Source organism: Telmatherina bonti, assembly GCF_933228915.1.
Source record: "Telmatherina bonti genome assembly, chromosome: 4".
Classification (NCBI taxonomy): Eukaryota; Metazoa; Chordata; class Actinopteri; order Atheriniformes; family Telmatherinidae; genus Telmatherina; species Telmatherina bonti.
This window is the reverse complement of record NC_136622.1, coordinates 34,397,824-34,422,060: the sequence shown is the minus strand read 5'-3', so window position 1 is coordinate 34,422,060 and position 24,237 is coordinate 34,397,824. Positions and strand designations below refer to the sequence as shown.

Genomic DNA, 24,237 nt, shown 5'->3' with positions numbered 1-24,237 from the left:
CAGCAAAATGTTGAAATTAGATTCCAATCCCAGATGAAGAGAGCGGGCGCTGCATCAGGTGGCAAAATAGCAATTACTTTGAGAAACCCAGAGATTTGGTTGTTTTTTTTCCCCCGGTCCCTGTGAATCCTTGCAGAGCGCTTGTCAGCATTCTTGGTGTGTTTCCAGCTCTTTGTGTGCTGCTTGTTTCCTGGGAAGCGTTTTTATATACTAGAAAAAAATAAATGAGTTTGACTGTGCATGGCTTTTTTTTTTTATCTGCTTCATGCTTAACATCCTCTCAGGAGGATTCTGACACTGTGGTCCTTTTTCCCCATGAGGTTTTTCTCTTCAAACACTTTTTATGTTTGCTTTTTTTTTTTAATCCTTCACTCCTCCGTAATTACATTTACTCTTAAATTACCTTTACAGAAGTATGTCATAATAAATGACTTATGTGTGTATGCATGAGCACATGCTATGATTACATTTGAATACTGTTTACATTACTCTGCATCGCTTCATCCCTCTGCTGAACTGAGTGATGGAGTTTAATATTTATGATGCACGGGTCTCATTATGCTTTGTGTTATATAAAAACAAGCCATGCAGCATCAGACTGTATCAAAAATCATGTGCTAACAGACTCTCTTTCTCCCTGTGTGTCCTCTCTCACCCTTGCAATCACCATCTGTTTGTCCATATTGTGTGATCCTCGTGTTCCTGGTCCCTGCGGCTCGCCACCAGACGCTACTTTTGGCCTGCTGCTTGGCGTGTTTCTTCTATGTGGCCTGGCTCTGTTGGGCCTGCTTACATTCGTCTCCTGGAAGCTGTGCTGGGTGCCTTGGCGGACTAAAGCCCACTTCTCCAGTCCGTCTCTCAGCCCGGCCTGCGGCCCGCAGCACAGCCCCGTCCAGCCGCCTCTATTGCTGCCTAGTCCCCAGCAGCCGGTGGTCACCATGGCGACGGAGAAGGTGAAGGACCCCATGGGCTCGATGGGTTTCCTGGAGGCAGCGGTGAAGATAAGCCATACTTCTCCTGACATCCCCACCGATGTGCAGCTCTCCATGAGGGAGCACTTCCTGCGTCGCACGCAGCGCATGCAGAGGCAAACCACTGAGCCGGCCTCCTCCACACGGTCAGTCACACGCATGCAAGTGTGTGCAAATCTGATTATATATCAGACTGGGAGATGTGGTTACCCATGTGTGAGTAAGCTATGGGTTGCATGTGAGAATGAGGGCAGAATTCATCACATGCAGACGCTTTTGAAACCCAACATGAAAAAAAAGGAGCAGCCTTATTTTTCCATGTTTCTCAGATACCAAACGCTCACTTCTTTAATGAGGGAATTTTATTTTCAGAGCAGTTTCACGTCTGCAAAGTTCATTTTAATGCACTTTATTTAGACTTTATCTGCGGGCATTCTTCTAGTGCTAATAATTATTAACTCGTGTAAAAGAAACACTTGTTGAATGTTTATTATTTATGTTTCCAGAATGTTAAAAGAAACGAACATTGGTTTTCTTTCTGTCTTCATATCCATGTGATCCTCAACATTCATGTGCTTTTTATTGTTAGTTTCCACATTCTGTGCAGTTTTACCTCCACTTGCATGTTATTGTATTAAATGATATTTTTCCACCCTTTATGCAGAAGTGAGGAAGGTATCAGGTGAGCATCCTCTGATCTACAAGGTTCCCATCCTCCTTTTGCAGGCCTTCAAGTCGGCATGGTTTAAAATGTTGGAAGGAGGAAAAAATGTTGATGCATAAAAGTAAAGTCTGATCTTAGCTGTTGTATTTCATCCTTTCAGATGAGAATATTCATTAGTAAATACTAAAAAGTACTAATGTTCTTGATACCGCTCCAACCCATCCAAATGCCGAACCAGATTATTTCTCCCTGTTAAAAGAATGACACTGTTATGTCTATTTTAAAATATGCGATGATTCCTCACTTGTTCTAATGTAGATATGGATTTCTTTCTATACAGTAGCTTAATTAAAACTAACTAAAGCTAAAAACTAAAACTAAAACTAATTTTAGTGCATAAAATTGTCTGTTCACATGAAACAGCACATGAGGTGTTAGGTATTTCACCTGGGCTGGTATCTAAGTTGTACAGTTGTGCTCATATTTATTCATACCCTTTTATTAAACAAGGAAAAAAAAACAGCTGCTAGTAAAATAAGTAAAGTAATAATAAATAAAAAAATTATTAAAATCATTACATTATTTTCTAATTCTGGTTCAATAGAAATATTTTTTTTAAAAAGCAAGCAATAAGATAATTTCTTACATATTACATGACTCATAAAGTAATATTTAGTTAAACAATCCTTTAATGTTTCTGCTACAGTCAGGGGTATTCTGTCCAGGACCAATTTGTTTGTTTGTTTGTTTTTTCTTTCTTCAACTCAATTAAATAAAAAAAACAGTGTCTTATATTACTAAATTATATGTTTGCACATTTTTAGTTATTGTTCCTTTTTTAAGTCTCCAGTTATTTGAGTGACTGTTGTAAATTCAGCCTTTTCTTTAATGAAAGGGGATGAATACATATGAGCACAGCTGTATTTCCAGTGCATGTTGTCTGCATGCATTTAGTTGCTGCCATGTGATTGGCTGATTAGACATTTGTGTTAATAGGCATTTGAACAGGTGGACCTAATTATGTGACCAGTGAGCACATGAATAGAATGAACTGAATCGTTCTGACAGTGCTGCTGCCACAGAAGAAAATTAATTTCCCCCCTGTCAACACCAGCACATTTGAGCACTTAGTTCAAACCCTCCCAGAGGCATGATACAAGCATTCTCTGTTACCTTGTCTTTATTTCTGTTCAGGCACAACTCGTTCAAAAGACACCTGCCCAGGCAGATGCAGGTGGGCAGTTTAGACCTGGGAAACGACTACATGGTGGAGAAGGACGAAAAGCCCACCAGCATAGGCCGCATTCAGCCAGAGCTCTACCAACAAAAGGCCTTGGAATCAGAGGATTCGTCAAAGAATGGCAGCAGCAAAAATTGTGGCAGGATTAACTTCTCTCTCAAGTACGACTATGAAAATGAGGCTCTCCTCGTCAACATACTCAAAGCCGTTGACCTACCTGCCAAGGACTTATGTGGCACCTCCGACCCATACGTGAAGATCTACCTGCTTCCCGACCGCAAGAAGTTCCAGACGCGGGTCCACCGGAAGACGCTCAACCCCACGTTTAGTGAGAGCTTTCAGTTTCCTGTGCCTTACGAAGAGCTGGCCGTCCGGAAGCTCCACATGAGCGTCTTTGACTTTGACAGATTTTCTCGGCATGATATGATTGGAGAGGTGGTGCTGGAGAATTTGTTTGAGACATCAGACCTTTCCCGGGAGACAAACATATGGAGGGAGATCCAGTATGCTACCAGTGTAAGAATCTATGAACTTTTCTTTCTTCATTTTCATAATTAACTAAATAAAAAGAGAGGCTTTACTTCTATAGACCATTCTCAGCTTTTGGAACTGATCATGTGACTTGCAGATTAGCAGCATGGGGGGGAAAAAAGATAAACAAAGCAGGCATACAGCTAATGTTCCACAGCTGGAGGTCTGATACATCCTGCCATGAAAAATTAATAAACCTCTAATGACTTGTCAGCTTTTAATTCTGCCCCGTGAAACTGACAAGGTCTCTGTAAATGTCACCGTAAGCTAAATTGTGTTGCAAAATCTCCGTCAGTGTGCAGATTTGGAGGTTTGTAAACCAGGATTTTGGAAATATCATGCAGGTCTTGAGCACCAACAAGGAGACATTTTAAAAAAAAATATCTTTGCATGACATGACCACGTAAGTGCTGAACTGGTTTGGAAAGTGTAAAGTTTGCTAGCACCTTCCTTGTAGAAAAATAATTAATAGTCAATAAACAATCACTCGATTACGGCAAGTAGCTGTTTGCCACCCAACATGGCGGCATAACAGAAAATGTGACATCTATATGCTGAGTCATGCTTCTGATCATGAGGCGGAGCCATAGCCTGCATATAGAAAGATAGACGTAGCCTCCGTGACGTCACCCGTAGGTTTCTGAAGAGCTGAATTGAAGCTCGGTGGGCGGTTCCAACCATCGCCATCTTGGCAGGGGCATGCATGTCATCTCATCCGGAAAATACAAATATGGGCAAAGAGGTGGAGCTGAGATGGGGACTGTGAGTGCCATGGTGGATGATTGACATCGAACTCCAAGCTGCCTGTAGCTGAGAGCTAACCAGGCTAACCCATAGATAACAAGAGCTAACCAGCTAACGGAGGTAAGCGGGCTAAAGCTAAGTCATGTTGTTCACCAGCTAAAACCCGCGGTTGTTCTACGTTCTTCTGACTTGAAAAGGGAGATTGGGTACCTGTCAATCGAAAGGACCCGCCCCTAAATATGCCGAATTTTGAGATTACTTTTAAACGGGTGAGTTAGACAAAAATTCACTCCCCCCACAGTTGTCATGAAGGTAAACCTGACCTATTAAACCAAAATGGTTTTTTGAACCAGGCTGTAAACGTGTTTCTGCTGTAAACAGGTTTATTTCTGCTGTGAAGTTGGTCTTTTTAACATGGGAGTCTATGGGGATTTGCGCTGTTTTGTAGCCCCTAGTGGATGAAGGGGGAACTGCAGTTTTATGCACTTCCGCATAGGCTTCACTTTTAACCGCCGGAGGATCTGTCCATCCTTTCATATACGGTCTATGGGCAGAGCAAGAGGGAGGGATGATGGTGGCAGTGCGCACCTCTGGTATCTCATCTCAGGTGATTAATAGATCACTGAAGGAGGATGATGGAAAAAATTTTCAGACAAACATGGTCGTTACTATCTCTACACAAGTTTTATGTACACATTAAGTAATTTCCTAATTAGTCATCCTTTAAAAATGATGATATTAGGCAGCATGTTTCTCAATAATATTTTGTCCATGTGCAGCAATTACTATTGTTATGAAATGCCAATCTGGCTATATGCTAGAGCTAGATTAGTTTTTAAGCTAATATTATGAAATCCTGTCATTTTTAGGGTTCAGTGAGTGCATTTAGTGACTACACATCAACTCAGTTAACCAATATTTTCACATTCGAACTAAAAATAAACTTTAAAGATGCTCAAAGAGTATCTCAGTGTCCGTTTATTTTAATGGATAATGAAGTATTCTGACTAAGCTAGCGCTATATTTTCCAGTTTAATTGAAATTGAATGCTAGCAAGACTGCTAGCTCATTTTAAAGTAGCTGCAGGATAAAATATTTAGAAATATATCCGACAACCAGTCTGAGTTTAGATAGGAAGATGAAAAGTTTAGGAGAAAGGCAGATATTTCCAACTTTTTTGTGAACAGGAAGGACACAGATCAGATTGGGACAGACCCCAGACCCAGCGTCATCAGCCTCGACATCTCCAAACATGGAGCTAGTTGCTAGCAACACATGTCCTTATGGTCGAACACAAGGATCCAGTTTACCACCACCAGTAAACTGGAACTGCAGAGGGAGGATCTGAAGCCATTAATCCTTATTATTCCCTCGACATATTGCACCCCAAAAAAAACAAACTTAAATGTCCTTTTTATTATCCTTTTTTTTTAAAACTTGTTTCTAATATTTCTACAGATGAATAATGTAAAGATATTTCAAATTTCATTTTTCTCAAATGTGGCCAAAGATATCTTGGCAGTGCATGTTTTCTGGCAGTGCACCCACCCCAGAGATATAAGTCGAGCACCGCGACTGTTCACAATCTAAAGCTCATACCTGATGTGTGTTTGGTGCGCAGCATGAATTCTTACCACAGGTTTAAATGTACGTAAGCACAAATTAATGGTTGTCACTCTCTGCTGAAACATGACAGAGATTAACTTTACACTCATCTGTTACCAGCTCCTTCTTCCTGCTTGAAGCTAGCTTTAGCGGTATTAGCTAGTCCCTGACTAGATGCTGAATTCCTCTCCAGTTATAAAAATGCATGAAATCCTATTTAAAAAATGTCTTTTTTTCTTTGTATTTAACCTACTAACCAGACTGAGCATCTTTCTGTGTATCCAGAGAAGCAGCAGATTTCCCTCCCTGTGTCTTTACCATGATGCAGCACTTTTTTGCTAACATAGCATGGATGGTTCTATGGTTGTAGGTTGGATGGGAGGGTATGGAAAGGTATTCATCTTAATTTGCTACGTATCAATCTACATTTCACCATATCTTAAACCATGGAGCTTCAGTACTGAATTATAAAACTCAGTTTAAGCCTATTTAATTTTCCATGGAGCTTGAAAGAGTTGCTGCTCCATCTGCAGACACCACAAATACACAAGACAACTGACTGGTAGCTTCTTTGTACAGCAGTCAAGTTGCATTACGAGTAATGTGGAGACGAATGTTTTTAAGCAGGGCAGTTTAAATCCTTGCTGACATGTTGTATCCCGAACACAGATCAGCCCTGACAGTGTTAGCTTATCAAAGGAAACATATTTAGAGGTTGTTGGCCAGACAGTTCTCGGTATAATACAAACAAGTAGAGAAACAGGTTTGATGTGAAACAACACAAATGTGTTTTTATTTTGATGCCTTAAAACTTAAACTTACATCTTGTTTCTACGTGTCTTTATGTGTGTGTGAGTGTGCAGTCATTGGCAAGTTAACCAAAAGTCCCACAAATTCTTCTGTGAATCCCTATAATCCTTTGCAGATGTGAAAAATTCAGCATTCAGTTATATTCCCACTGGATTTGCCTTCAGTATGTTGAAAAATTGTCATTTTTGCTGTGGATTTTAGAAAAAAAAAGTGGAAATATTTGCTAGGAATTTGGAATAATGGAGCAGTGGAAGGGTTAACAAATCGATATTTCTTTTGACACACTTAAAACTAAATCATACATAATTAAAATCCCTTATGAATTGAATTGGGAAAAATTCTGGAAAAATGTGGATCACTGCCATAAGGAGCAGCTTACCCCACTGTTATGAAATGCTTTAGAAGGAATCAATAAGGCTGCACCATTGTAGTATAATGATGTTTCTGACTGATGCTACAGGATGTTTGGACATTTTCATGATACTTTCATTAAATTAGCAAGATAAAAGTACTAAAAATGTGCTTTTTTTTTTTTTGCTAAAATGCACATTTCTGGCTCACTAAGATGTTTTTGAGCCATTTCTCCATCATTTTTTATTAGTGTTTGCACTTCTAAAGTATTTCCACACACCTATTTCAGGAGTAAAGTGTTTAGGAACCGTTGTCACTGTATCACCCTCACAGAACGCCTTCATCTGACATCCCCCACCCTCCTCCACCTTCCTCCTTTTTTTAGTTGTTGCACTTCTTCAAAGGTTGTTCAGTAATCTCAGCATTATTGCTTTGTGGGCAGAAAAAACTGGTAGCCGCCTTCTTGGCGCACAAACTTCATTGACATGCCAAATGATTTTATGACAAAATCCTTTGCTCACATTAAGTCTGAGTCAGGCAACGTAAAGAATGCAAAGATGCAGAGTGTTCAGCTGAAACAAACAAACAAAGAGGGACATTTATAAAGTGATGTTCAATGTAAAACTATGTACGACACGGTGCTGCTTAATGAGCGTTAAAGGCAGCAGTATTGAACAGAGGAAGGAAAACAGCCTGCAGCTCTTTCAGTTCCACCATCAGCGATGAATGTTCATCAATATCATCAATCTCCAAGCTTTAACGATATAATTGGAGCACAGATTATTCTAACTTCAAACTGATTTAAAGATAGGGTCAACTTGGTAGGTCTTCCGGGGCCAATCAGTGGCATGACTGATTGAAATTATTAAGAAACTGGAGGTGATGTGAAAAAAATAAATAATGTAAAGAATTTACCATAAAATTTAAATTTTTAATCCAGTATTTAAAAATTTTATAACATTAATTATATTCTTAAAATAAAAAAAAAAGATTTTAAGAAGTAAATTACTTTTGTTGGTTTTTTTTTCCAAAATAAAAACATGCAATGAAATCAATTAAAGTTTGCAGTTTGCATTCAGATGAGCTCCATGTGTTATGATTTACTCTCAGAGTAACCTCATAAGAGGCTATGTTTCAGCCCACACTTTAGGACAAATTAGCAAATGAAACATATATTTAATAATGTCAGTTTGAGTTTTATTCATTGGGTGGGCAAGACTTTTATTAGGAGGATATACATATATATATATATATATATATATATATATATATATATATATATATATATATATATATATATATATATATATATATATAATGTATATCCATCCTTATGTTAAGGAAACATGAGAAATAGATAATCTACATCACCAAATAGTTTACTTTAAAATCAACTAGCAGTCATGCTAGCTTCCTATTTAGACTAAACTGGATTATGCAGCACTAGCTTGCTAAGTAAATACTAAGGTACTCTTTGACTATGATTGCAGTTTATTTTTTAAACCCATTTGGTCTCCAATTTTGAAAAATTAAGTTGATGTGTAGTCCCTAAATACACCATCTAAACACTAAATGTGACACAATTTCTACACATTATCTTGATAATGATAGCACTAGATTCGTGTGGAATATAACTAGATTAGCACCGCTATGTAGCATTCATTCATCCATCCATTTTCTGTACTGCTTCGTCCAATCAAGCGTTGCTGGGAAGTTGGAGTTTATCCCACTAATCATCTGGCACTACATAGCTTCAGGCTAAAAGTAAGTTAGTCCTACATAACATTAGTAGTTGTACTTGTACATGAACAAAATCTCTTCCATAAATGTGCAGCTAAATGTTCAGAGTCATGAGTGAGAAATGCCACCAAGGATCATTCAAGTCCATGTGAAATGTTCACATACATGGACATACCATGTCAACATATGTGTCAACATATAATAGTCAATTAAAGACACTCACTGAACATTAAATATAACATGATTTCCCCACATTATCTTTAAACTAATCTGGTGCTGCCTTCTAACTAGATTAGCACTTCTACATAACTTCAGGCTAGTGCTAGCATGTAGCTAAATTTGCACTGATATGTAGCAAATGAGCCTCTTAGGATTAGTAGTTGTAGTTGTACCGGGACAAAATTTTTTATAGAAATGTGCAGCCTAACGTCAATAAATGACGACAGGAAATGCCCTGTGATGGACTGGCGACCTGTTCAGAGTGTACCTGCCTCTTGCCTGTAGACTGCTGGGATAGACTCCAGCCTTCCCAACACCCTTAATTGGACTGAGTGGTGAAGAAAATGGATGCGTAGATGGATGGATGGATGGATGGATGGTTTAGTGAATGAATGAATAATTAGGTCTACTCCAAAATTGACCTCAAACTGCTGTAGTGATACTGGTGGAAATAGATTTCTGTCCACACCACCTCTACCTCACCCGAGGGGGCTGTGAGAGGGATAATCAGATTTCTGATGTAGCCAGGGCAAAAATAGGTAAAAAAAAGATGTACAAACAATGAATAGAGCGAAAAGCAGGAATAGTGCTACAAGCCTAATCTGTAACAAGGCACAGCCGAGTGCAGCCAATTTATTGAAATTCAGAGCTCTCCAATTAGCTCTATTAACAGTGAAAGCAAGGTAGACTTGATCAGGAAGGATTACTCGACATCATAAGAAATGATATGGTGCTTCTTAGGTCTTAAAATGAAGTAAATGTAATCTCAGACTATTGAACAACATTGTTTGCTTAATAAATGGGCAAAAAAGTAAGAAAACCTTCAGTAATTAAAAGGCTAAGAAGCAGCCAGGTGCTACTAATAAATTGATTTTCAGAGCATGTGTGAGCACATCTATAAAAGCGGCATTCGGCTACATGCCAGTACAAGAAAAGGGGCATAAAATAAGTCACAAATGATTTAAGTGAGCTGGTTGTTTCTGGCCGGTTATCTGACCTGTGTTAGAATGTAATTTCCAGACATTACTGTGTCTATTGTTTTTCAATGAGAAAGACTGATTTCTATTTAAGTGAATGATCTTTGCAGGAATGAGCATTTCCTGCAAGCCCACTGCTCAGAACTATACAGACCTCAATTAGGATGTTTAATATTCAAAGTAATGCCCGTATCATTAGAAACAGACTGAACAAGCAAGGCTGGTATTGAAAGGGGTTCAGGCTAAAGACTTGTTTTTCTAAAACACGTCTAATCAGAAGGTTTCTGAATCAATTTCCTTTGGTCGGGGACCAAATTGGACATTTTTAGCTAAGAATCACAACAGCTCTTCAGCAAAAAACTCACAAATGCATGCAGTCACTGAGTTGCTATGAACAACCATGAAATATGAGGCCATCTGTCCAACAGATAAAGCATGTCTGAAATTGGCCTGTGTAACAGGAGAATGATCCCATAAACAGCAGTGATATCATATGCCGTAACTAATTCTAACACCGAATAAGCACTAGGATTTTTTCATCTTCTGAGGGCAAAAAGGAGGATATAATGTATTCATATTAGTTTTTTGACAAATTAAAACCCTCTGCATCCCAAATCTCATGCGGCTTAAAGTTTATCATTTCAACAGATCGCTCAATTTTATCAACATTTTGTGATCACTGGTTTGCTAATGTGTTTTTTTTTCTTCTCAAGGATACTGTCATAGTGCAGCAAAAAATGATTAATGCATAGCAGTGCACCAAAACAGCTGTGTTTCCACACGGACAATCAAAGTGTCACTTAATGTCTTTACAGTACTTGACATTTTTGCTGTTCTCTCACATTATCAGCTGAACCTTCACACCCTTCAAGCAGAATCCCAGAGAAATCCAGATCACAGCTGAGTGTGATGTTAAGACTGCAACACTCAGACAGGTCGGGATTTGCCAAATAAGGAGGTTCTCACCAAGCTCAGTCAGGGTGATTAAGACTCCCTAAGACCTTAATACTGTTGATGGGGCTAAGAGCTCACATGGGGCAGATAACAGGACACTCATTCCACTTGAGGCTATTAACTCAGTGGGTACTCTCCCAGAACTGTCTGTAAAAAAAGTGAGTTTATTGTCGAGCATGTGGGCTGGTTTTGCTTAGAAGCCGATTTGCCTCTGACGACCTCCCTTTGCTGAGTCACAGGTTTACCAGTGGTACACAAACTTTGTCTACTTTAATTCAGCCTCTGCGCTGACACAAGACATAGACGCTAGACAAACTTGCATCATCCCCGCTTTGAAACTGACAGTGTGAAGTTTGTGTCCACAGATGAAGGTCAAATTAGATCAGAGCTTCTGCAGTGCTTCTGTTTTCTAATGAAATAAGCTTAACAGAGTCATAGAGAACTCACTAACCACTCAGTTTGATGTTCCACTTTATTTGAGACCTTCGTTCATTCATTCATTCATTATCCTAACCTCTTGGTCCAATGAAAGGTCGCGGGGAAGCCGGAGTCTATCTCAGCAGTCTTTGGGCGAAAGGCAGGGTACACCCTGGACAGCTCTATTTGAGACCTGAAAACAGATAATTGTCAGAAAATGATGAAGTACTGCAGGACGACTTATCTGCAAGACACAGCTTTTCTAAACGCGACTGAGAATTAACTCAAATGATTTTAAGTTCTATAGAATTTAAACTTAAAAATCATGAGGTGAGTTTCCATTATACGTAGAATTGCGCAAAAGCTAAATGTTTAGTTTACTAAAAACGCTAAGGGAAATGCCAACATTTTGAAAAAAACTCAAATTGCTAAAAAAACTTTTATGCTCATAATTTCATTGTTTCGATATAGAAATACATTTCAAAAGTGTAACGGAAACACTTTTTTTGGCATTTACGTGTCCCCGAACGTTATGTGGGGGTCTTGACCAGTTTATTTCTGGTAAAGATGGCACGCTATGGAAGAAATTACAAATTTCAGAGTTTTAGAAAAGAAAATGAAAGAGAAAAGCTGTAGCAAATTCTCCACGGCAAGTAGAAAACCCCAACAGAAAGCTACATGGCTACCTTGTATAAGCTGCAATATATGCTAAATCTCCCCAATTCAATCTTTCCCAAGCAACATTTTACAAGAACCGAGGCTTATGCGTTAAACACTGTTCAGTGGAAACACCCAAAAATCCCAATTCTTGTTTGAAACTCAGAAATATTGCTTTTAATTGAAGAAAAACATGTAATAGAAACGCAGCTATAGTTTGCAGAGGAAACTAGAAAATTTTATACAAATTCCACCTAAATTAGAAGAGATACTTTTATTCCCAACGCACAGCTTGAAGTCCACTTCCCCTTAATTATGACTGAACTGGAAATGGATAATTAATGGACTCAATATTGTTCTTGTTCTCCAGCAGGAACTCACTGTGGGTGTTTTTATTAGTTTAAGTAACAGACCTCTCTGATCTGCAGCAGCAGCTGCCTGTATAATTGTTCATTAAAACCAGGGATAACCAGACGGTGGTGGTTCTAGACCAGGGGTGTCAAACTCCAGTCCTTGAGGGCCGGTATCGGCAGGTTTTTGTTGTTTCCAGCAACAATCCACCTGATTCAAATCAAATGGATCGAACAGATTCTTGCCAACCTGTTCATTAATTTCAGTCCCTCGAGGACTGAAGTTTGACACCTGTGTTCATTACTAACATTAGATGGGGTGGTATCCTGCTGCTTTTTGTCATAAAGGCACATTTATCAGAAGATAACACAAAACACCTTTTCAAGGATTTTAAAATGTACCTTTATAATTAAGACAATATTATATCAACTATTCAGTTAATATTTTCAAAATATAACTATTTGACCATAAAGTACTAGACTGTGTCAGTTCTCCATTGCAGTTGGGATATGAAACATTTAGGAGAGTTCCCTATAACCTAAATTTCACAGTAAAAAACTGGTACTGGAAACACCTACATTTCGAAAAACCTCTAAAAAGAAAATGGTTAAGTTTTCACCTCGGCTGCGCATAGAAATTCTGTCCATCAAACGCATCACTAACAAAGTAAAGTTGGCTCAAAGTACAAAACTGTTTTCCTTTGGGATTAGATTATTTCTTTTATAATGACACCACTGAAGTGTGTTTAGAGAAACATTTGTGGGTTATTTACATGAAAACTTGCCAGATCTCTTCTGCCAAACAGCTTAAGGTCTATTTGTGTTTGTCGCAGAAGAGGAATACGCAGACGGACAATTTCATCCATCTCCCACATTGGTTGCAGACACAATTTAGTCCTTATTTGAAGGGTGTATGGCACGTTCCAGTCGTTGTGGACTTTCAAGTGGTCGAGAGCAGGTGATGGTCACTGTTAGATGGTTGCCATTCCAGCTGAACCAACTAAACTGGACCACTAGCCATTTAGGGAGCATAAATCCAACGCAAAAATGTGCACCATGCAAACACCAGTCAGTTTAGGTGACTGTAATGTATACAGTTTGTTTGTTTTTAATGAACAAACTCACTGTAATAACACAAAATAAGGAATTTTGATTGAAACTAGTGATACTGGGAACACCCATCCTGAAATTTTGGGGTCTTCTGAAAGTTGAAAGTGACCAGCTTGGATTTCTGAGATTGCTTTGTCATCTCCATGATAAGCTATCTGTTGCTTGATGCAAAAATGGAGCAGTACTACTGGAAAATCACATGGGGCAAAGTTGAGTTGTATAGCTGACCAGCAAAAGGAAAAAAAATCATAGAAGAGGAGGAACTGAGAGAAGACGATGCTGAAACCGCCAAATAAACACCTGAATATGACGAAAAGAAGTTGGGAGGAGCAAAGAACTTTGGTTTTTTCTTCTTCTTCTTCTTCTTCTTCTTCTTCTTCTTCTTCTTCTCATAGTTTGTTCAGATGGTTGAAAACAACTGTGTAGTGGTTAATTACCATGACGAACCAGTATCAAAATGCACAGGTGAACTCAGCACTGCCCACTAGTGGATGAACTGACTTGACATTGACAACATAAGACACATGGGAGAGGGCGGTGCATCAAACGAGGGAAATGGACGCCTATTTATATACGTAAGAAAACATAAATGGGCTTCGAATCTGCTCTTTGCTGCTTGGTTTGTCTTATTGGATTGGATGGTTTGAAGTCAAAAGAAACAAGTTTGGCAGGTTTTGAATTATTAAGGATTTAACATAATCTTTTGGCTTTCTTTTTGAAACAGATATTTTTCATTGGATTACAAATACAATCCAAACCAAATGTAGTTTATCTGTAAAAATACCTTGAGATGACTTTGCTGTTAAAGCTGAATTAAAGCAGTGCATTGATCCCTCCTGTGCATGTATACCTTGACAAGAACAGCAGCCCAATTAAATGGCATGTCAAATATCAAACTCTAGCAGAAGCTCGACTCATTTTCTTTTTTTCTTTTGCACTTTCAAGTTGCAGGTTAGAAAATAAAAAAGAGCAGGCATTGACTGCAGAAACAAACCTCAGGATAAAAAAAAAACAACACACATTCATAGTTCATCAATTCACTCTGGATCGAAACTTCACTGTTTGAAGGGCTGTGTGTCAAAATGTTGTTCGAATGTGTCCGCAGGAGAGTGTTGACCTTGGGGAGATCATGTTCTCGCTATGCTACCTGCCCACCGCAGGCAGACTCACACTTACTGTCATCAAGTGCAGGAACCTGAAGGCCATGGACATCACTGGGTATTCAGGTGTGTTGTGATTTTCAATGCAACTTCCTCAAAGCTGCAGAATCTGATTTCCTTCCCATGAAAATACAGTTTTAGGCAAGTTGGATAAATTGTGTAACTCGAAGTTGTTTGTTTCAGCAGGTATTAATATCCTGCACTTGCATTATCAAAACACTGTCAGCAAATAGTTGCAGGCGGTCTGTATTTAATAGACTCCCATTCCATTTTTCTATTAAACCTTCCCCTACAATTGGGACATCACTTGTAAAACGTGGCATTTATTGTGCAGTAAATGCCAAGGTTCAGGAGTAATTCAGAATGAATGGGGGGGGTTCTCTCCCCCTTCACGTTTAATGACATTTTACTATTTTAATGTGACTCAGAATTTTAATCCCCTTAGTCTTCATAACTCGAGCAGTCTCCCATTATTTCATTCTTTGCGTAGTAAACCTAAATCTATTGGTTTGCTCCTTCAAGCATATTAGGCTGTTTATAGATTTACAGCAGCTCATATCTGACTAAAAGTGAGCATAATGGATCATACACGGCGATTAATCACGGACAGATGAAGACTGAAATCAGCTTTCAGGAAGCTTTCTCCATCGTTCTATCTTCGACCGCCCATCCTCTTTGTTTACACCAGGCAATGACTCACTTTTATGTACATTACTGATGCCAGGTCCTCAAGGGTTGCTTTTCAGTTAAGTAGAAACACACACACACGCTGGGTGATATAATTGGGAAACAATGTTTTATTTTTCTTCACAAAAGAAACTGAAATCTTGTAGTTGCATTTTCTTTTTATAATGCAAGAATTCTGTCATTAATATTGCTGCTCTGACAGTTTGTAAATAGGATTAACAACTAGGAGATGATGATTATTAATGCTGCTGTTCGGTTTTTGTCATTAATCTTCTCCTCCTACTTCTTTTCATTAGATCCCTATGTCAAAGTATCTCTTATTTGTGATGGGAGGCGTTTGAAAAAGAAGAAGACGAGCATTAAAAAGAACACCCTGAACCCCACCTACAATGAGGCCATCATCTTTGACATCCCTCCTGACAGTATGGACCACGTCAGCCTCCACATCTCTGTTATGGACTATGATCTGTACGTAAATACGACACATTAGATTTTTAAATTAGGCAACTTTGAGTCTGTGATTAATATCTTTGAGTTGAATGTGGTTGTTGGTCTGATTAGTTCAGATTCTGCTGATCTACTGGGATTTTTACTCGGTCTGAAAAGGGAAAATATCCAGCAGTTGTCTGGACTGAAACATCCTGTTGTCAGAGGAGAATGGATATACTGGTTGGGGATGATGGAAAGGCAACAAGATGTCCAATAAGCACTGGTTCCAACCAAGCAGAACATCATCTCTGAACACGCAACACGTCCAGCCTGGAAGCAGATGGTCTCCAGCAGCAGAAGACCACACCGGGTTCCCTCCTGTCAGTAAGAACAGGAAACTGATGCTAAAATTCACAGACTCACCAGAACTGGACAATAGAAGATGGAGAAACTGGTCTGAGTCTCCATGTCAGCTCCACATTCACATGGTACCCAGCCAGCATGTCCATTTGGAGTCCATAAGGGTTACATTTGGGCTGAAAATAGGGGTCCCGCATGAGTTTGCCCAACTTGGTGAATCATTAAGGCCCCATATCCCAGGCAGCATGCCAGTGGGCAACATGGGTACTGATTGGGCTTGGATTTGAACTGAGAAAATTTGAAGGTCCAATGTTGGTTCAGTTAGACAGGCTTCATTTGTGAAGCCCATGTGGGCTGTGTGAGCCCATAGGGGATGTAAGTGGGCTATGTGGGCATGGGGAACCCATACGGGCTGCCTGGGCCCCATTAAAACCGTCAGATTCAACATGAAACCTTTATGTTAAAATACACGCAAGGCCACCAAGGAAACTGTGGACAAACTCCTGCAGGTCCCTAGTCTGCAGTCCAGATATAACCCTTTATGTGCACAAACCTCAAACCATCTCCACCATGACGATGAGTTCACTGTCCTCCAACGGCCTCCACAGTCACCAGATCTACATCCAGCAGAGCAGCTTTGGGACGTGGTGGAACGGGAGATTCTCATGACGAAAGTGCAGCAACTATGTGATGCTTCACGTCAATATGGAGCAAAACCTCTGAGGAATGTTTCCATCTTGTTGAATCTATGACACCAAGAAATCGGCAGTTCTGAAGGTAAAGGGAGGTCTTACCTGATTCTAGCCAGGTGGACTTGATGATAAAATGCTGGTGAGTTTGCTTTAACCAAGGTGTGTGAAACTGTTTCACATTTACCTGCTGAGGAAGTAAAAAGAAAAATTTGCTCAATGTTTATATTAAATTCAAGCAAAACAACGACAATCAATCATTCAGGAAAATTGTATTCATCATGACTGGTTTGGCAGCTAAATGTGTCCATGAAAACTGGAGACTTGGAGTGAAAAGTGTTTTGTGAAATGACCTGAATTCATTCTGTAATAAGCAAACGTAATGGATGTTTTAAATAATTGGCATTTTTGTGGAAGTGCGATAATTGAAACCAGTGTATCTGAAATGAGGCTCTTCAGCAAAATCGGAGCAATAGAGTGCTTTTTGTTGACAGTGTGTGAATCTATAAAAGGAAAGTGAAAAAGTGGCTGCAGTGCAGACAACTGACAGAATGAGAGCATACGTGCTAAAGGTCAGACTTTTTTTTTTTTTTTTTTTTTTTTACTCTGTTGTATAAAAAGTTTTTACTTCCAGGATTAGAAGCTTTTCTATGCATGTTTTCTCTGCAGCGTCCCATTATACAAGGATTTAATCAGGTTGCACTAATAATCCGGGGATTATGTGAAGAAAGAGTCTTCTTTCATTTACACTTTCCATGTTGTGAACAGAGAAAAGATCTGAGCTTTGATGTTTTTGGTGCAAAGAGTCACTTAAAATGCCACAGGGAACAATAAGCTGCAGATTCTCTGCATCAGACAACATCCAAAATCAGATTAGCATCTCCTTTTTATTCCAAAATAACCCTCATGCAAATATAAACAGTGCTCTCCATCTGATGTTATGTTAATTCATGTATTCATAGTATTATATGTGTTCCAACAGGGTAGGTCATAATGAGATCATCGGTGTGATGAGGGTTGGAGGCCATGCAGAAGGCCTTGGCAGGGACCACTGGAACGAAATGCTGGCTTATCCACGGAAGCCCATTGCGCACTGGCATCCCCTGCTGGAGTCCAAGAAGTCTGAGAAGGAGGTCAGTTTGAGCTCGATCGCAGAATGTTTGGATGGGATTTTCTGATTTTTTTTTTTCTTTTTAGCTTCAGAATAGCCTTTATTTACAGCTGTAAAGCAGAGAGAGCTTGGTTTAGGTCAAACTGAAGGACACTTTCATCTGAATCTAAATGGAAAATCAGGGGAGAGAATGACAAGGCGGTCAGACGACGTGGAAACAAACCCAATGAGGTCAGATTTTCTGATATGAATACGCTGTTACTACTTCCTGTAACGCTCTTATCTCTTCAGCTGATTGCAAATAAATATTCATGAATCTTTCATGACTTTACGAACCTGCGTGCAGAATGTCAGATTTGTCCAGCTGAATAAAAGGAAACGTCATGTTTACCTCCAGGTATCTTCATGGAATCTGCTGCTACAAGAAAATGCACTTTAATAATCTTTACTTTCCTCTTGAACAAGGGGGAAGTAAAGCTGATGAATACGACCGTCTTTGTCTTTATCTTCCCATGGGTGACCAAACCTGGTCCTTCAGGGCTGCTGCATTGCAGGTTTCTAGATGCTTTGGATTTTAAATGGATCTCCAAGACATCCTGTCCTCAGAAGGTCCAGTTGACTAGTTATCTGGAACTTTCTGAACTGAGGGAAAAAATCTGGAATTATGAAGTGGCAGTGACAATAGGACTGTTGGATTTCTCCAAATACAAAGGAAAATTGGTTCAATGCCTCAATTAAGTTCTTTCCGCGAGGATATGCTGGATCATCCTCTCATCTTCATTAGGCCTGTTTTTCCAGCCTCCTGTTTGAAATTAAATTACGTTTATCTTCCTAACTACGAGGGCTTTATGTATAATCTTGGTGTCAAAAGAAAGCTGAGGAGTGAGATTACAACAGAAGTGAAAATCTTTGAGCAATTTTTAAGACCCGCTTGGCGCTTTTCCAGATTTTCTGTGACGGTCCTATTGATGACTATTCCACCTTGAATCCTGACTTCACTGTAAACTTTCTCCAGCCGGTGAGAGTTTTATCTTGACTCTTGTGTCATCTCTTAAGCTGTTTCTATTGCACCTAGACTTGTTTAAAAAAAAAAAAAAAAAAACAATGAAATATTGCAATAAATAAATGCTGGAAACACCTACATTTAAAAAAGTCTCAAATATTGCTAAAAAAAAAAAAAAAGTGTTTACGCTCTCATAAGATGGTTTTTCAGATTTTTTGATATTGAAATAAAAAGTGTAATGGAAATTTTTTTTTTTTTTTTTTTTTGCATATACATGTCCCCGGACATGATATGGAGGATCGTGACCAGTTTGTTTTCACTAAAGGTGGTGCCTTGTGAAACAAACAGCGAATTTCAGAGTTTTAGAAATGAACATGAGGGAGAAAAGCTTCAAAGAGTTGTAACAAATTCCCCACAGCAAGAAGAAAGCCCAAAAATAATGGTACGTGGCTAGCTTGCATAGGCGGCAATTCCTTTAAAATCTAATTGACTAGATTTTCAGTCTCTTTTGCTAAATAATAGTGGAGCACCATCTTTGGTGGGAATGGGGATATATTATTGTAAAGGTTCGGCGCATTTGACCAAAGTGCAGCGTTAAAGCAATATTGTTCCACATGGATACACCCCCCTACACCTGAGCCCCCAATCGGACCGAGTCTAGCGGACTATCCTGATGTGAATGTACCCTAAAAGTGGTTCCAGCAGGTTTGACAGTACGTTTCTAAAGAATCCCATGAGCTGCGATACTAAAATACACGGCTCTATTTATCCTGCTTGCCACTTTGAAATGACATAAGATGAGTGGATCGTTCAGGCAGGAAGTCAGTTTATACAATCAAAGTGGATCCAGTCAGTTTGACTTGATACTTTGCACCGTGGCCTACAAGGCATTTATCATGGATGTGGAATCCTTACTTGATCAAGTGTACTGAGAATTCAACCATAATGAATGTTCCACTCTGTTCTGGGTGGAATAAGGTGCCAGGTGGCTCCGCAACGCTATTGCAATGATTTTTTTGTGCTTCTGTGTTCAGTGGAACCCCAGGGTTTGGCAGCATATATGGGCACTTAAACCTCTGTCATCTTAATGGAAACTAGCAGGACCGAAGTTATTTATTTCTAACAAACGCAGTCGGGAGAGCACATTAGCAGAGTATTTAGATAGGGCTGGAATAAAACCTTCAACCACAAAACTGCAAAAATAAATGATTCTGAAAGCTAGCTCCCACGATATTTTGTGATGAGACCATCACCTTTGTAATCAGCAGGATCTCTGCTTTAATGTGACACCTTGTTTGTGTGGCAGCATTAGCAGAAGCTCTGTAGTGGACAGTGCTGTGCTCATGTTTCTCTTACATTCCTACATAATTGCTTGGGGATTGATCTGTGTTTGGTCTGGATGCGAATGTTTGGAAGTCTTTTAGGTGAGTTGGTCCTCGTTATGTTGCTATGCTACATGTTGGCCCTGCTGCTTCCTGGTGTTTGCAAACATCTTCTGTACTGTAGGACCTCATGCTGCCACCTGAACAGGGGCTTTTCTCAGGAAGAGGTTGAGAACGGAGATAATTTCATCACGTAATTTCTTGCAAATGTAAATTAGGAAGCAGTGCTTGACTACATTTATCCAGTTGTAACCGTGCATGAATATGAGGGCAGTGTGATTGGTGTTAGCAGTTCATTTAAACTGTGACTCCCTTCAATTTAAGGTGACATCTTATTTAATATGAAAAGATACCAATTGTTTTTTCTGTAATACGTTAATAAGACTGCATAAGATGAGGTATAAAAAATTTTAGTTTCTGTAATTTTAGTACTATATTTTCCTATCACTGTTGGTATTGTTTGTTGCATATTGCAGTGCTGTCATCTTCCACATTTCTTCAACCCCATTATGTTTTCTTAAGAGACTCAAGAGTTAAGGAAGAGATGACAGAAAGATTTTTTGTTTTTGTTCTCCACAAACCTGTTAATGACCCAGTAATTTGAGCCAGGTGAAAGTAAGCAGGGAAACATCTAAAAGCTGCTGGACGGTTGCCTTCAGACAACTTTGCTTTAGATGTGTTAAGATTACAACCTTCCTTATATTTGTTTGCAATTTTTCCATGGAAACAACTGGAAAATGTAAAAATACTTAATATAATATTTTATTAACATTTACGTATTCACACCATTCTCTTAAAAAGAAAAAAACAGCCAAATCTTTCATTTGTACTGTTCTGTAAAAGCCAAAAATTAGTGCTATAAGTCATCATTTGAATACAAGCATACAGAAAAAGCAGCTACATTTGTTTTTATTTATTTCATTTTCACCGTTTCTTTACTCACATATTTACACAATGGAAGTGACCAAACCAGCATATGCCGAATGAATCACTGCTTTGTGCTTATGTGTCCTGCAGTGGAAGGCAAGAACGGCCAGCTTCGACAGTCAGGGCTCCTGCCCCTCACCCAGGCCCCCTGCTAGTCCCTGAGCAGAACCACCTGTGACCCAGCAGCCCAGAAGAGGGTTTCCTCCCTCCTGCTGATCCACTTCCTGCCTCTCTGATCGGGGAGAAACAAAATCCCACTGTCTCTCTCTCTGTCTCTCTCGCTCTCTCTCTCGCTCTCTGTCTGATCCTACCTTTTTTAAGGCTAGTCCCTGAGCACTCAAGAACTGATCCAGGACTACTGTAAGTCTGTTGTGTCAAGCACAGCCCTTTGGGGGTAAAATTTGGGGTTGTTGATTTGGCTGGTGACGGCCCAAAGCTGGCTCTGTTTGTGAGATTTTCTGTCAATCCAGTCAACAGACATTTTGTTTCTGAATTGTCTGAACGGAGGTGTCCTCACAGCAGACATGGCTGACCTGGAGATTCAGCTTTGAACTGTAGAGACTCTTTGATGGGGGAAAAAAACTCTTGTATATCACTCCATGAAAGCAGCGGCAGTTTCAATGAGGAAAGCTGACAATACGTCCAGGGAAGAAAAGACAAAAACCTATAAAGAAGAATTTTCAAACTGTGGCTCTCACAACATTTAATTATTCGCCTCTGCTTTAGTCTACGATGCATTTTGGAACCATCAGATATCTAACATAGAACATTATCTGAAGCAGAATGCTAAAATTTTCTCAACTTGACAATTTGTGTATTTAAAAGCAACCATTTTACTCTGAAAAGATGATCAATTCACAACAGGAAAAGCAGGCTTCGATAGGCTGTACATTCACATGACCTGAGCACAACTAGCTTACACTGCAAACTAAAAGCCAAAACACGAAAAAAAAGATTTTACGAAAAAGATTAAAAGCAAGTAAAGAGTTTGAGAAGAGTGTCAAACGTCCTGTGAAGATGGAAAACTGCAAGCACACGTCACCACATGTACCACACCCTTACCTCTTTCCCAGTTTGGTGTTCACTTTTTGAGGAAACTCACCCTTTCTTCCATGAGAGAATTCACCAAAATGCTTGTTTTTCTTCCAAAATCTTGTCTCAAGAGGCACATTTTTGTCTTGTGTTTGTTTTATTAGTTAGGTGGATGTAAATAGCTTTATGTACAGACGTTCTGCTAGTTACTGTATGTTTTTGTTTTTCTAAACTAAAAACGAGAAAATAAACAAAGAAATAAATAGACATTAATATATATATATATATATATCTAGAGAGATGGAGAGATAGAGATATATATGTCTATTTATTTCTTTGTTTATTTTCTCGTTTTTAGACAATATATTTTGGATTTATGTAGCCTTGTTGGTGGTAAAAAGAAAAACCTAAATGAAATGGTGAACACATTTCTCTTAATGATGCAACCTTCTAGGTGTTTAGCTTCTTTGCTAAATACGAGGTTAGCTAGCTCAGTGTATTGGGATAATATGTAAAGAAATTTCTTGATCTACAAAAAATATTTAATGTGATGAGGACAAATATTCTTTTATTTCAGGTGCAACTTATTTAGTGGTTCTGGTCAGATAAAAGATGCACAACCCCTCGGCTTCGGTTGCCATCCTGATGTCGATCCAATCCTTGTTCAGAATGATAGAAATACTTGTTCAGGTTAAAAGTAGCAATGCAGTAATTTTTTAACAGCAAGGTTTTCAAGCTCTGAGATGTGTACACTCAGGTTAGAAATGGAAACACACACAGCTGAAGGTATGAAAAATGTTCAAGGTCTAAAGAGCAAAACCCTCCATTTTGAGCAAAGCTAACCATTGTCATGTAGCTTGTTAAAGTCTGATGTAAGATTGTTAAGTTATCGGGGAGCGTAGAAAAATAAAAGATGGCAAACTCAGCTATTAAACTGCTAACATGCTGCCATTTTATCTTTTTGAAAAAAATCTGTAAGGTCTTGTAGCTCAGCAACATAAACAGCAGAAATTTATTTATGCTAACGTTAACTTTCCAGTAACACCACTTATATGAGCAGGGGGTTAGCAACTAGCATAGCAGTGTAGGGGAAAAATAGGAAATGTAAAAGGAAAATAACCTCTAAATTATTATATTTTATTATTTTTCTTATGTTTTTTGGTCTAAATCCTAAAAATTGTCAGTAAACGATCAAAACGTATGATTTTCTGTGTTTTGCATGTACATGCTAATTTTCAGTCACTTGTTTGTAAATGAGGAATCCATGAACAGCTTTCATTAAAAGAAAAGATTAAAACATTAAAAATACTTTTTGTACCCAAAATAAGTTAACCACAGAATTGTAATAAATGTCCCTCCCATTATAGGATTTTCTTCAGTAGCAGTAGTTTCTTTTTCTATAATTAGCAAGCACAGATACAGTCCGTACAGTTGTAGCACCACACGTTAAGCCATGGATTAAACGTGATAGCAAGAGCTGCCAGGTAACGGTGCAGCTTCAACAGATATATTTTGTTTCATCCAATACACAATTCGTGAGTGTCTTCTAATAACCTGGACCAGACATCTAGACACAGATGGATTCAGCAGACCCAGAGAGGTCTGTTTTAGTAATTTCCTTCATGGGCAGATTTACCCCAAGTGAGCTATTTAATACAGCACCGTCCGTAAACAGCACAAGGACAGATGATGGCTGAACAGGTCAGCATCTATAGTGTGGCATTTCTCAGTGCATTGTTTGTGTTTGATGTGATCATTTCATGAACTCCCAGTTTGAAAATCACTCTAATTCACACAGTCGTTTCATTGGTGAAGCTCCTCCCTAGACTAATATAAGATTTCTAACATTCTGTTTAAGTGTACGATTTGAGACAAGTGGTTGAATAATAGAGTAGTTTCTCTTTATAAACTTGTATTTTACGATGGTCATTTCTCTGACAATGTGGTGTGTTTTCATAATATATGGAACCTGTTAGATCAATTGCCTCGTTTAATGGACTGTTTCAAGACCTTCTAGCTTTGCCTAATATAATGTTTCTTGATATGATCTCATGTTCCTTCCAGCTGTTACAATAGCACTGAATTTTCAATTTTTTATTAAAACAGTTTTGTATTTG

General features: G+C 38.9%; 1 protein-coding gene across 1 annotated transcript in view; it reads left to right on the top strand.

Moving 5' to 3' along the window:
• syt6a (synaptotagmin VIa) overlaps positions 1-21,250 on the top strand; it is a gene marked incomplete at both ends in the record, with an annotated part of 109,006 nt that extends 87,756 nt beyond the window's left edge. The window contains 6 exons of the mRNA XM_079238730.1: positions 727-1,117; positions 2,830-3,391; positions 14,446-14,566; positions 15,484-15,655; positions 17,648-17,798; positions 21,179-21,250. Of these exons, the coding sequence (XP_079094856.1) occupies positions 727-1,117; positions 2,830-3,391; positions 14,446-14,566; positions 15,484-15,655; positions 17,648-17,798; positions 21,179-21,250 (1,469 nt within the window). The remainder of the gene's footprint in view (positions 1-726; positions 1,118-2,829; positions 3,392-14,445; positions 14,567-15,483; positions 15,656-17,647; positions 17,799-21,178) is intronic.
• Between the last annotated feature and the right edge of the window lie 2,987 nt (positions 21,251-24,237).